The sequence below is a fragment of the Toxorhynchites rutilus genome, chromosome 3 (genome assembly GCF_029784135.1).
Source record: "Toxorhynchites rutilus septentrionalis strain SRP chromosome 3, ASM2978413v1, whole genome shotgun sequence".
NCBI lineage: Eukaryota > Metazoa > Arthropoda > Insecta > Diptera > Culicidae > Toxorhynchites > Toxorhynchites rutilus.
In genome coordinates, this window is record NC_073746.1 from 80,090,211 (window position 1) to 80,103,387 (window position 13,177).

A 13,177-nucleotide genomic window follows, 5' to 3' on the forward strand; every position below is an offset into this window, starting at 1 on the left:
AGCAGGCCCTCCGGAAGAACCCAAAAGTTGTCAAATCGGAGGCGGACTTCAAGAGAAAATGGATTTCTGTTCAAAAAAAACTACAACCTGACGTTGTACAGAACCTTATGGACGGGGTAAAGAGAAAGGTGCGAGCATACGGGCTTGGGCTCGAAGTATGAATAAAAAGAAAATGCCAAAAGTTGTTTAATAGTTATTATTTTACTGTCTAAAATTTTCAAAAGGATCGGTCTACTGGGCGAATTTCTACAGCGTTTATTCCGTGATGCAATTTGATGTGACACACCCTTTATTTCTCTCGATGCAACGTGACATCGAAGAAAAAATCCATACCATGTAAGCTAACTCTCGAATTGCATGACAGAATGCTGCTTGTTGCATTGTAAAACATATGAGCGGCGAGTCGAATCGGAAAAAAATTATCCATTTAATTCGTTACATCGTTTACTTGTTTTACTATACATTTCTGTCGATGGAATTAATTTCCTCAATCACGGAATAGGCAATTCTTTATTGTCTAACAGATATTATTTTGAATTGGATGCACCAATTTTCGAACTGTAAATCCGTATTTAACAGGAAAATGAAGAAAAATCAAAAAGATGTTCCAACATTAACAAGAAAAACTCGATTCACTGGTTTTTTGTATTAATGTTCATAAATGTACAGAGAACTAAATGAAACCAATAATATATTTTAGGAAGACATATATTGAAAACATAATCTTAAGATTGCATCTAGCTATGATATCGCGAACTGGTATGCGTGGGTACCCTCCGAACCACTCAATCGGCAGCCAGTTTTTTTCCAAACCGGTAAAATCTTTTTCAACATTTGATCATTTAAACCAGGCTCTCGTTGAAACATAGCTGATAATGAAGGGTCGTCATATACCGATTTGACTCTCCATCGATCATGTCAACTGATGAGAGTTTGCTATAGTCAAAAGGTAGTATTTCGGTGCGATTTTGTCCACCACAAAAAAAAAACACGTATGAACGAATAACGAAACTAGACCATGGAGGCTAAAACCGAATTGTATGTTGTGCTTCCCCCACAACGGAAGCAACTAGTAAAAATCAGACTACCTTATTCGTTGAATTGTGTACTTGTTTTACTATTTTCACTAATTATGTTTGAAGCAAAAATTGGTGAACAAACGAATTTCATGCCAAATCGACTGGCCGTTGACAGCACCATTTCAGATAGCAGTGAAACGTTGCGGGTGTGAATACATGGGTCTTCTAAGCAACTTTGCATACTTTAAATATTAAAAAAAAAAAGAATTAGACTACTTTTTGAATAGGACCAACAAAATTTCTTGATTTTTTACAAAAAATTATAACATCATAAAAAATATAATATCTTCTAATCAAAGGATGAAATGCCGGAAATTGTTTAAATTTCCATAAAAAAATATAACAAAATTTTAAAAAAATGTATTATAAAAATTAAAATTCTGTTTTCTAAAAAACTTATTCTTCTAAAATTCTAACAAATATATAAATGAATAGGAAACTGTTAGATCCCACCAGTCGTCCATACATCGAAAGATGGGCACTTTCACAGGGAAACATTTTATCTAAAATCAACTTTTTCATGTTTTCTTTGAAAAAATTACAACTAATCCTAATTTTGTTAAAAGTCATGATATCTCTATAGCGTACTCGACAATGTTTTAGATCTTATTAAAATATGAACTTCAACGTCAACAACGTCAACTTTCTATCTTTTATAGTTCCTGGAATATAAGGCATTTTTGTATGGAGACTCCTGAAAAAATAATGTTTTACTCGTAACATTTTTGTGTGTAAAAGGTAGCAGAGCATGTAAATCGTGATAATTTATAAATGAAAAGGTTATTAATTAAACAATAATGATAATCTTTCAAAGAAAATCATGAAAAAGTTGGAGCTCGAAAAATTTTCTCCCTGTAAAAGTTCCCATCTTCCAATGTATGGATGGTTTATTGGAAATTGTAAGAGCCATTCATATATTTTTTTAAGAATTAAAAAAATAAGTTTTTGAGAAAAAAATTTTATTTAAAAAAATTGGTATTTTTTATGAAAATTTGAACAATTTCCTACATTTTATTCTTTGACTAGAATTTTGTAGATATTATAGTTTTTTAGTTTTATTTTTTTTTTGTTAAAATTCAAGGTCAAAATTGGCCCTTTTTAAAAAGTAGTTCTAATTCTTTTTGGGATATTTCAAGTATGACGAGTTGCTTAAAAGACCCATGTGTTTACACCCACAAAGTTTCACTGCTATATGAGATGGTGCTGCCAACTCCTAAGACGAGTTGGCATAAAATTCGTCAATCGTTACATACGTCATTTTCAATATCGTAGAGTAACCCTCCAATATAAAAATCAAAGGCGTAGTCCTACGTCAAACAAAAAACTTTAATTCTTCAGGCTATCAATCTCCTTATTTTATAATTATCTCATCCTCTCGATTTTTCCAATGCCATTGAAAAGTTTTTCAGACTTCCTTGACATTGGAACATATAAGCGGTTTATCGAGTCACATTCTAAAAATCCAAGTCCTTTCATTGGGGTGTCAATATCAAGCTTCTACAAGTACTCGATGTAGCTAAAACAACATGCTGGCTGCAAATAGTACCTTTCAGGCATAAAGATCGATATTCATCGCTCACACATTTTTTTGAGAATTCACTCTTTAGTAGATTTTTTTCTTATTCAACCATCGCAAGAACAACACATAAAATGACCATATACAGTAGAACCCCGATTATCCGCGAAATAGTCGGGCTAGATCACCGCGTATAACGAAAATCGCGGATAACGCAATAAAGGGCTAAAAATGAGGTACAAACACGAAAAAAAGATATTTTAGTATGAAAACTATGAAATCAATACAGAAATTGTTGAACTATCCATCTGTAAGGTCGATTACATCAGTGATCAGATAATGTGAAAGCCATGACCAAAACATGACGCTAACCATGCTCCCGTGGCCGAGTGTTTAGCGTCATAACTAACATGCCGGGGGTTCGGGTTCAATTCCCGTTCTGGTCGGGGGAATTTTTCGTCAAAGAAATTTCCTCCGACTTGCACTGTGATCACGCGTATTCTAGAGCTTGCCACTCAGAATGCATTCAAGGCGTGTTATTTGGCATAGAAATCTCAACTAAGTACTAATAAAAATGACGCAAGTAATACTACGTTGAGACGGCGAAGTTCCTCTAGGAACGTTAGTGCCATTGAAGAAGAAGAAGAAGATGATCAAAACAAAAGAGCAAGACTCTACCACTAACTGACAAACTTCGGAACGGTTTATAGAATTACTAAGGAACTCGCATTCGCGGATAATCCGCACCGCGGATCATCCGCTCGCGAATTATCGAGGTTCTACTGTACAGCATTCAGCTCTTGAGAGTTGAGTTCAATAATATGTAATGGAGCTTATCACATGCCAAACATTCGATTCCTTTATCGGTTGCTAGAATAAAAAGAGAATGTTTTTATTGATTAATTTATTCTATATTACAGAAGCTTTAAACTTTTCAGTGATTTCGCCTACTAGCCTGGAGAAATACCAATTTAAGGAAAACTGAGTTTTCTAAATGGAATTTTTCAAGACCTCTAGATATATTCTGGAAAGCTTTGTTTTTGGAAAAGTGTTGAGGAAAGCTGCTGATAGGACACTTGGCTGATGACTTGTTAGCAGAGAAGCCAACCTTCCTGATTTTTCAGGATTTCCCAGACTTTACTCAATACTCAACGAATACTCAATTTTTCCTGATTTTTCTGAAATGATCCTGATTTTTCCTGATTTTTGTACTCTTTACATAATTCGTAATAAAATTCGATTCCGTGTCAAAGTTTTCTGTCATGATAGTTCTCCGGTCCACACTTGTATATATTTTACATTAAGTTAAATTCTCTAGACGCAAAGCTGTACTTAACTTTTTTTTATCTCTACCCTCAATTGTTTCGTGGCTTTCCAAAACAGTACTAGAAAATTTCATGAAACCAGATTATCTGACGAATTTATGAAATTACAACGAGATTAAGTTCGAGAAACAACATTGCTTTATTGAGGATAATTGTACGTAGAGGTATCCCCAGAGTTATTAATGTAGGAATACCTTTCAGAGTGTAAAATTACTCAAGAGAAAATTCTTAAATCCACAATCAATATAAAAAAAAAGTGATTTTTTCGTTTGATTCAAAGTAGAATCAGCTTTAATTATGGGACTATGGTAAATATATCTATAACCGTACTGAATATCATATCACTGCTGATATGCTTTCCTCATTTGTTGAGTAAAGATTCATTCCAAATCATAGACGATGAATTCAGTGAAAATTTTAATATTGATTTCTCTGCAATTGACTGTAATGATGCTGTAGGTTTTTCGGAAAAAATATAAACGATAAAAAGGTCAGGCGAAACACTAGCATTTCCGAAGGATAGGATATTTAAACTGTGTGAAAGATGGCGAAATATTGTGAAACAGAACTATGGATATAAAATGAAGATATAATGCTTTGTTTGTTTTTGTTTTCCCAAAAATCGACATTAACTTTTCGGATAACCCATCATGAGGAATCCTGATCCATCATGATTTTGACGTGGGACTACGTCTAACCGGAATATATGGGGGGTAAAATGAAAACATAAACACTTAGCATGCAGGAAAAAAGGCAAGATTTCGAATGCTTATAACTCGAACATTTTCTACTGGATCGGAAAGATGTTTGCATCAATTGATAGGGAATATTTCTACGCATCTATCGCAATTAATGAAATTTTATTTTTCATTAGATAAATAATTGAATAACTGTAAAATGTTAAGCGTTATCTAAACGCCCTAACTACCTCGTTTTGATTGGCCCGCCTTACGGTTTCCCCAACACAGACTTCGAAACCAAGCAGCCTTGGGGAAATCGAAATTGCAAATATATGAAAGTAGGGGGACTTTTGTTCTCTCCGAAATGTGTTCCCTAACACAGACTTCAAATCCAAGGAGCGTGGGGAAGTTGGCATTGCAAAGTCATGCAAGTCGGGGGCATTTTTGTTTCGACTAAAATATGTTTCCTCAACACAGGCTTCAGAACCAAGGTGTCTAGGGAAATTGGGATTGCAAATTCATGCAGATCAGGAGTTTTTTTTGTTCCGACTGAAATCTGTTTACCTATAAAGACTTCTAAACCAAGGTGTCTGGGGAAATTGGCATTGCAAATACATGTAAACTGCGAGTACATTTATACTTGCTTGCCTTTGTGCAGACTAGATTGCGTTTCCCTAACACGGTCTTCTAAACTTAGGTACCTGGTAAAATCGTGCAGACACTAGAGACATGGCATTTGTTCAAACTTTCTACTCACAACGCAAATATATTGAATTCAATTGAATTGGGGAATCGTTTAATTTAATCAAAAATTTGATCAATGCAAACAAATGATTATTAAGCTAAGATAGTCCTACGTCAACCTTGCGATTATATCATAGATATAACCCACCCATTTTTTATTTTCATTCCTATTGATTTTTTAAAATTATAGTTGGCAACCCTGCTTGTGAGATTTTTATATTATCAAGGATATAAAGACTTATATGGTTAATTTGCTACTAGTGAGTATTTTGTGTTATAGGGATTGAGAATTCATTATCCAGCATATACAGTACCTTCAAATGAGGCTTATTGAACAAGATGGGTAAACAACGCACACAAAAGCAATTTTAAATTGTTGGCGCCCTAAAATATCGGAACATGGTCGATTTATAAGCGTTCAAAATTTTTCACTATTTCATTACATGTTCAATTTTTAGATTTTCCTATTAAATGCAGTTCTATGTTAAAACATAATTTTTCAATCAGTATCCCAAATTAATATACGTCACTCAACAGGCATGTTATCCATGCTCTCCTGAAATTTGGAATATTTCCTTTGTTTTATAAGCTTGGTAGTATTGGGCCATTAAACTGAATTGCATTTCCAGTTGAATGGTGAAAGAGCAAATGTATTCGGTTAATGTTATACGAAGATACTACTGAAATTGATCAAAAATTTGTTTATCCTTCTTGTTTGGGTTTTCGCTGTATGTTTTATTATTGATAAGAAGGATTATTGCTACTATCTGTTGTACTTATTGATAACAATTTTCATGTAGTTCTTAAGTCACCCAAGGTGTCGAGAATTGCAGTTAAGTTATTTCGACTCGTAGGAAGAGATTCTCCGTGGAATAGTACCGCTTCTCGATGACACTCGCATGGGAGCCGCAGAAGATTCCTTCGGAAACTCTGCACATTTTTGCATGTTCGACACGACAGTCTTTCATAACCAATTAAGAAACTATTCAGTGCAACTGATAATTTCCACAATATATGGAACAAATCGTGGCAAATTAATATGTCCACCAGCACCAGTTTATCATGCACGACATCACTCCCCAACAACACTCGGACACAGCACGAACGACATTCTCCTAACCCCACGGGGGAAGAGGGCTTGTGGCTGGAAACTAACAAATCGCTTTCATGTGCTTCAACACGTTTTACTGTGGCATGTGATAATTGATTTGTATTCCATCGGGGAGCGGGGAGCGGCAGAGCTATGATCGAAGTTACTAAATCTCTTTGACCCAGTTTAGTACACATTCTTGTCCATATCTGACGCTGGTCATGAGAATCATACCCGGATGGTCGGACCATCCCGGGAGACGAAGATTCGGATGCTGTGGTTTTTGGTTCTTGTTACCGACTGGCTCGATTGAGCCTTTGGTCTCTGGTTCACGTCGGATCGCTTAATTGGAAATCAATTAAACGCCATCTTAGACCCGAGAGATCAACGCATAATTTATTGGGAGCATAATTGCTGAAGGCTCCGTGGAGAGTTTTCATTATTATTACCGAGAAAGGATTAAAACGGATCGAAGTTTCGCAAACGAATTCGATAAGCCCTAACATTTTCGAGGTCAACCCGGGGCTGCATGGCTGGGCACAGAGATTTAGCGTTTGTGATTCATGACAGGATGGTTGCACCGGTGGAATGAAAACCAAGACAGAAGGTGACACGAAAGCAATCATTTAGCTGAATTCAATCTCCAGCATGGTGCACTGAGAAGAAGGCGTTCGAAATGCGATTCCCAGAACGAAGCGCTGGATATATCTTCCGGATAGCATTTATCAGTGCAGCTTGCGTTTTTCGCTTGCTTCTTCGTCTCAATCCACGACATGGTATCGGCTGGGAAGACGACGAGCATTCTCCAAAAAGCGGAAGTTGGAATGCTTTATATATATCAGAAATAGCGGCAAAGTGTGTCACGGGAAGATAAACAGAGGAATGCGGCTGCACCACTCGGTGATGGGGTGAGAAGACGTAAAAAAATACGAGTAATGGAGGTAAAGCGTAATGCTCTAGCGTAATACGGTTGGGGCGAGATCCAATATCTTCTGCTCCCTAACGAGCTTGTTACGTGAGACTCTCCACTTCCATCGTCCTTTTTTTTTATTGAAGCTCACATCAGGGCTATAATGCCACAGTGAAAATGTAACGGCCAGCTCTAACACGCAAGGCAAGTTGCAAAGATGAACTCTCACATCGCACGAACCTTCGCTTGCATCTCTGCCAATGTTGACATTATTCAGAATGCTGGCGCTAGCCGTTTTGTTTGATAAACCAAATTTTTACGACCTCCACCCCTTCAACCAGCAAAACACGTGACCCGAGTAATCATCGCTAGAACTTTTTTTTCTCGCTTCTGTGATATCCTTTTGCATTTTGTTTTTTAACTGAATTTATGTCTCCTCATTCATATGTCATCCCTATTTTTTGCAACCATTATTTCTATCTGCTTGATAAGTATTCTCCCGGGGAGCCATTAGGACAGCAATTAATTCTTGTTTTACTACCGAACTGAAGCCTTTGGAAGGACACTGCTGTGTGATAACAAATTTGTCCAGAAAAGTAATTTGCATACTTTTTCCTTCTCTCGTTTCACGCTTCCTTTGTCGGACTTTGTCAATGGTAATTCAACACACTGCCTGCAGCAGGATTGAAATGTAAGTTAAACGATGCCTTAATCCGACCGGCAACCGGAGCGTAACACTAATTGTACCTTCCCTAACCACCCACAGACACCGACAGCCAGCGAGTGATTATCCTCGTTAAGGACATCAACGATGAGCCACCGTATTTTATCAACCGGCCGCTCCCCATGCAAGCCGTGGTGCAGCTGAATGCCCCTCCAAACACCCCGGTCTTCACACTGCAGGCCCGCGATCCTGATACGGACCATAACATTCACTACTTCATCGTTCGTGATCGAACCGGTGGCCGATTTGAAGTGGATGAACGTTCCGGAGTGGTACGAACCCGGGGAACTGATCTGTTCCAGCTGGACATGGAGTACGTGCTGTACGTGAAAGCCGAAGATCAGAACGGTAAGGTGGATGATCGGCGCTTCCAGAGCACCCCAGAGGAACGACTGTCGATCGTGGGTGGCAAACGGGCGCCCCAGTTCTACATGCCGAGCTACGAGGCGGAGATCCCGGAAAACCAGAAGAAGGATTCAGAGTGAGTGCACATTTTCAGTAAGTGTGACAACCATGATCTTACTTGTGTTGTATCGTTTTAGCATTATCTCCGTGAAGGCAAAATCATTCGCCGATCGGGAGATTCGTTATACGCTGAAGGCTCAGGGACAGGGCGCTGGTACGTTCAATATTGGTCCAACGTCGGGCATCGTTAAGTTAGCGAAAGAGTTGGACTTTGAGGATCTGCGACAGCCGCATGTTTATTCGCTAGTTGTGACCGCAACGGAGGATTCCGGTGGATTCTCCACTTCGGTTGAGGTAAGTACGGGGTTACCAGTTTTCGAAATTAGCATCACCAGATTGTATGAAATGGGATAAAGGGATTATGAAGGTGGCGGGAATACGAATATGTTAAAAATAAATTTGATTACATTCTTGCAAACTCATGGTTCCCAAAACATAAATGCAGTTCCTTGCAGTTCAATATTTTGTTTGTCGAATCATTCGATCAAATGTTTCACAAAAATATGTATGCCAATGTTTTTTACTGAAATAAAAAAAGGCTGAAAAGAAGAACTTTTAGTGATAACACGGGTAAGACGGAAATATAGTAGGAGTGGAACGGACAGGTTTCTAATGTATGAATCATAGCAGTTTATTGCTCGCGAGAGGTTATAAAATATATAATACTAGCTGACTCGGCAAACGTTGTTCTGTGTTTCATTTTTGAAATTGATTTTTGCATTCTTAAATCCGTTCGACTCATATTCAATAGTTCTAGGCAAATGTGGCAACCTCGTCTTGTTGCAAGAAAACGTCTAAGTGATTCATCCGTATTCGTGGAGCAATTTACTATCTATCAAATTGGCAGACCTGGAAGCAATTTTGAATTGTTGAAATTTGAATGAGAACTATCAATCGATGTTGTTTAAATACATAGAAGACAGCCCTGATTTAACTTTTTCTCTATAAATTTCTTCGCATTTGGTGCAAGGAAGTTTAGGTGCAACTTTATTCATAATATAAAATAATCATCCAACACAATTTTCGTCCAAGATTTTTATACACTTGCAGAGAATGTGTTACTTTACACATATTTGATATGCACTGCTAATTTTAGTTTGAAATGTTTGTTTTAAAAGCGTTTTTTCCACCCGAATATCTATTACCATTTTTTGCTTCACAAAAATGGAACACGGAGCTCAATGTTGTCAATGTCGAATGGCAATGCTGCCACATTTGCACAACTCGATTGGACTTGAGTCGAACGGATTGTAAAACACAAAATTGCAATTCGTTAGGATCATTTTGAATCAATCGTTTTCCAGAATACGGGTGAGTGGTTGATCAGTTGGTAGGTCTGGAATTTCTGAGGAGATTAAACTATCGATTTCTTCGGGCGTATTTTGTAGATACCCAACGTTAGTAGATAACAACGTTAATAAAATCGTTCTGTTTGACGGTTGACGGTTTGACGATTTGACGACGGTTGAATTATTTGGATATTGTTCATACAAAAATACTGAAATAGCGTTTTTTATCCTAATCGGTATATCATTCATGGTAATCGGTATCCTAGCAGTATCGTATATAGTTTACATCCTTTTCTCATGCCTACCAAGTTTTTTGTGCAAAATCGGTCGAGCCGTTTTGAAGGAGTTCGGTAACAAACACCGTGACACGAGCATTTTATATATGTATAGATATAAATATATTATAAAATAAGGTTATGAAAAATTCCATTCCATTCAATTCGAAAGTAAGCTTACATGGCGTGACTTCTGGGAATGTTGTTGCTATGTTAATTTTCGAGCCGCTCAGAGAATCATGTTGCATCGAAGCGCGATACATACATAAGAAAAGGACGGAAGATACAACATTCAGTGAAACCCCGACAAGCATAAAGAGTTTGAGCGGCGCGAAAATGGACATAGCAACAACATTCCCAAATAACTCTCAACGTCAACACAAAACCCACATCTATCGCAGTGGTCTGCTATTCGTACCATTGATATAATTGTACACAAAGACTTTCCACCTTACGATATAATTTGAAGCCAATCATTAAAAAAAGGGATGGAAGTTGCACTGCGGTGTGATAACTTTCTCTCATAACACGCTATCGACAAGTGAAAATAGTGAACAAGTGAATTGACCAGGAGAGATTATCAAAGCATGTACCACATGCTGAATGAAGAGCTGCTTGGAATTGATGGTTATTCCAAGCGACAAGCGACAATAACGACAACGAAATTATGAAGAAATTTCTGAACTTAGCCAGTCCCCTTGGTTTTTATTTTATAATAGCAGTATGATATATGAAGAAGAAATAATTATAACCAGATGTACGATTTGGAAATTCTGATGTAAAAATGTGATATAATATGTGACCTCCAATAAGTCATTTTGGGGAAAACCTGTATTTTTTATGATTGAAAATTCTTGGGGGTCAAATATCATTCGGACAAAAAAGTGCTAGCCTTCAGTTGAGTTTGGGTCTGTTTAGAGTCAGTTTGCAAAAAAAGAGGAAGCAATAAAATAATTGAATATTTTTCCGACCGTCATCCATGGCAGTGTTCCGAGCTCTGCAATACGGTTTTCTTAACCAAAGTTAACGTTGGTAAAACTTACATTATAGACCCATGAAGCGTAAAAATAATAATTGTATTGATATCAACAAAATTTTATTTTATTGATTTTCATGACATAAAACGCTATGACTCAGGAATAACATTCTATTGAGTGGTTTTTATAGCTGTTACGATGATGTTGTCTGGCATCAGTGTCGAAAAAATAACGATGCTTTCACTAATACAAACCTAACCATTGCGGAAAATTGAAAAATAAAAATTTAACTTTCAGAGCACTAGCTGTTTGATAATGCCAGTGGAATGAACCGTCATTGAAGAACTATCAGATCCAACTTCACGAACTTCACGAAAAAACAACAATTTCGGTTTTCTCTGTAGAAAGTTTGATACCCAGTTTGACAACTCACGTGAACGCCGGGAATATTACCCGTGATGGATATAACTCCATCGTCTGGAAGTTGTCTCAGACTATCATCCATATCAATGACGTAAAAACTATACAAAAAGGGACTTAGGCAGGAGCCTTGCGGTAGGCCGATGTAATTATATCGAAAAGATTCCGAGCTGCCATTAGAGAAGATCATGTGCTTTTCTGATAATAAATTGTACAGGGAATCATTCTGAATAGGCGAAAGTCTACGACGATGTAGTAAAGTTTGGACTCTCTGTTGGTCAACCTTAGCGGCCATTTTATTCCACGATCTTTTCATGTCTGCAGTATCCCGAGTCCATCTGGCACCCTTCTTCGATTTCCACTCAACAATAGCTAAATATTTCTCGGTTGGGTTGAATTGGGACCAATTTGCAGGATTGAGATCTTTTTCAATGTAATCGACCCCGTGTCCCACTGAACCTCTCGACTGTAATGGCAGCGTGCCAAATCTGACCAAAACTTCACCGGAACATTTTGAGCCGTAATAAATGGAAGAAGACGTTTCTGCAAGCACTCCTCTCTATACATTTTCGAGTTCCTGGTTTTGTTTGTGTCTTGGTTTTCAGATGGTACCAGTTTTTCATAAATCCGGCCATTTCATTCCACCAGCTCATCTTTCTATAGCAATGCATGTTGTCTTGCCTCTGGTTCCATTAGCTACTCAATATTTCAAGATTCAGCAAAGTTTAGACCAATTTTGGTGGGTTGAGGCAATTTTCTAGAAAATTCACTCCGTTGTCACGATTCCATTGGAATGTGACTGAGCATGGTGTGGTGTGTTTTGATGCATTGTATGTACGGTACTTTCAAATGAAGATATTTGAGTTCATAGTCTTATTTGTATTGAAAGTCTGGATATTTTGTCCGAAGCTGCAAATGTGAGAGTTTTCTATAAAATTTATCAGCAGAATTTAACTTTAAACTGTGAACTTTTGTCCCAGAAGCTGCCAGAATTCATCGAAGCGTTCCTACTTGGCCGTCAGATTGCCATCCTGGATTACTGTAAATTGACCGCTCCGGGACATCTATCAGGCTAAAATTTCTTGAACCGGACATTCTCCAAAATCATTCAAGCTTCACAAAAAGCAAAATTATGGTGGAAAGTAGTACAAAATTATTCCTTCGACATGCTCAGAGTTTTCGTAAAAAAAAAAAGGTGAAAACGGTTAACCCATTAACGACCAAGCTGTAAAAATTATTTTTTTCACAAAAGCCATTAGTGTAATTTTGTATTTTGGCGTTACAGAAATCCCAAACTTCAAGAATTATTTTTTTCCGTTCTTCCGTTTCCCGGAAAATGACAAAACATCAAAAAAGCGCCAAACAAAAACATTGGGTAAAACCTACCTTTTTGGTTTTGTAGGAGGTTCAATCAATTGGTTTTTTTTCCTACATCACAATGTATGTTCTTTTATCAAAGTAATACTGTAGAAAAGTTACATATTTTTACATTTTATTATGTTTTTTTTGGGCCTAAAATGGGTTAATGCAAACTGTCAGTATCATCTGGGAATCAGCAGCAAGACAAAACACTCTGAACTTCCAACCTAATAGAATGTGTTTTTTGGATAGTTCACATTTCGAAGAATTTCAAAGCGCTAATAAAACACTTCTGTTTTGAAAATATTTTTTTTTTTCAGAGTA

At 37.2% G+C, this 13,177-nt stretch overlaps 1 protein-coding gene across 1 annotated transcript in view; it reads left to right on the top strand.

The window, feature by feature from the left end:
- Positions 1–8,016: 8,016 nt before the first annotated feature.
- LOC129776331 (neural-cadherin-like) overlaps positions 8,017–13,177 on the top strand; it is a 48,653-nt gene continuing 43,492 nt past the window's right edge. The window contains exons 1-3 of the mRNA XM_055781918.1: positions 8,017–8,035; positions 8,111–8,549; positions 8,611–8,827. Coding sequence (XP_055637893.1) covers positions 8,191–8,549; positions 8,611–8,827 — 576 coding nt within the window. The 5' untranslated portion in view covers positions 8,017–8,035; positions 8,111–8,190. The remainder of the gene's footprint in view (positions 8,036–8,110; positions 8,550–8,610; positions 8,828–13,177) is intronic.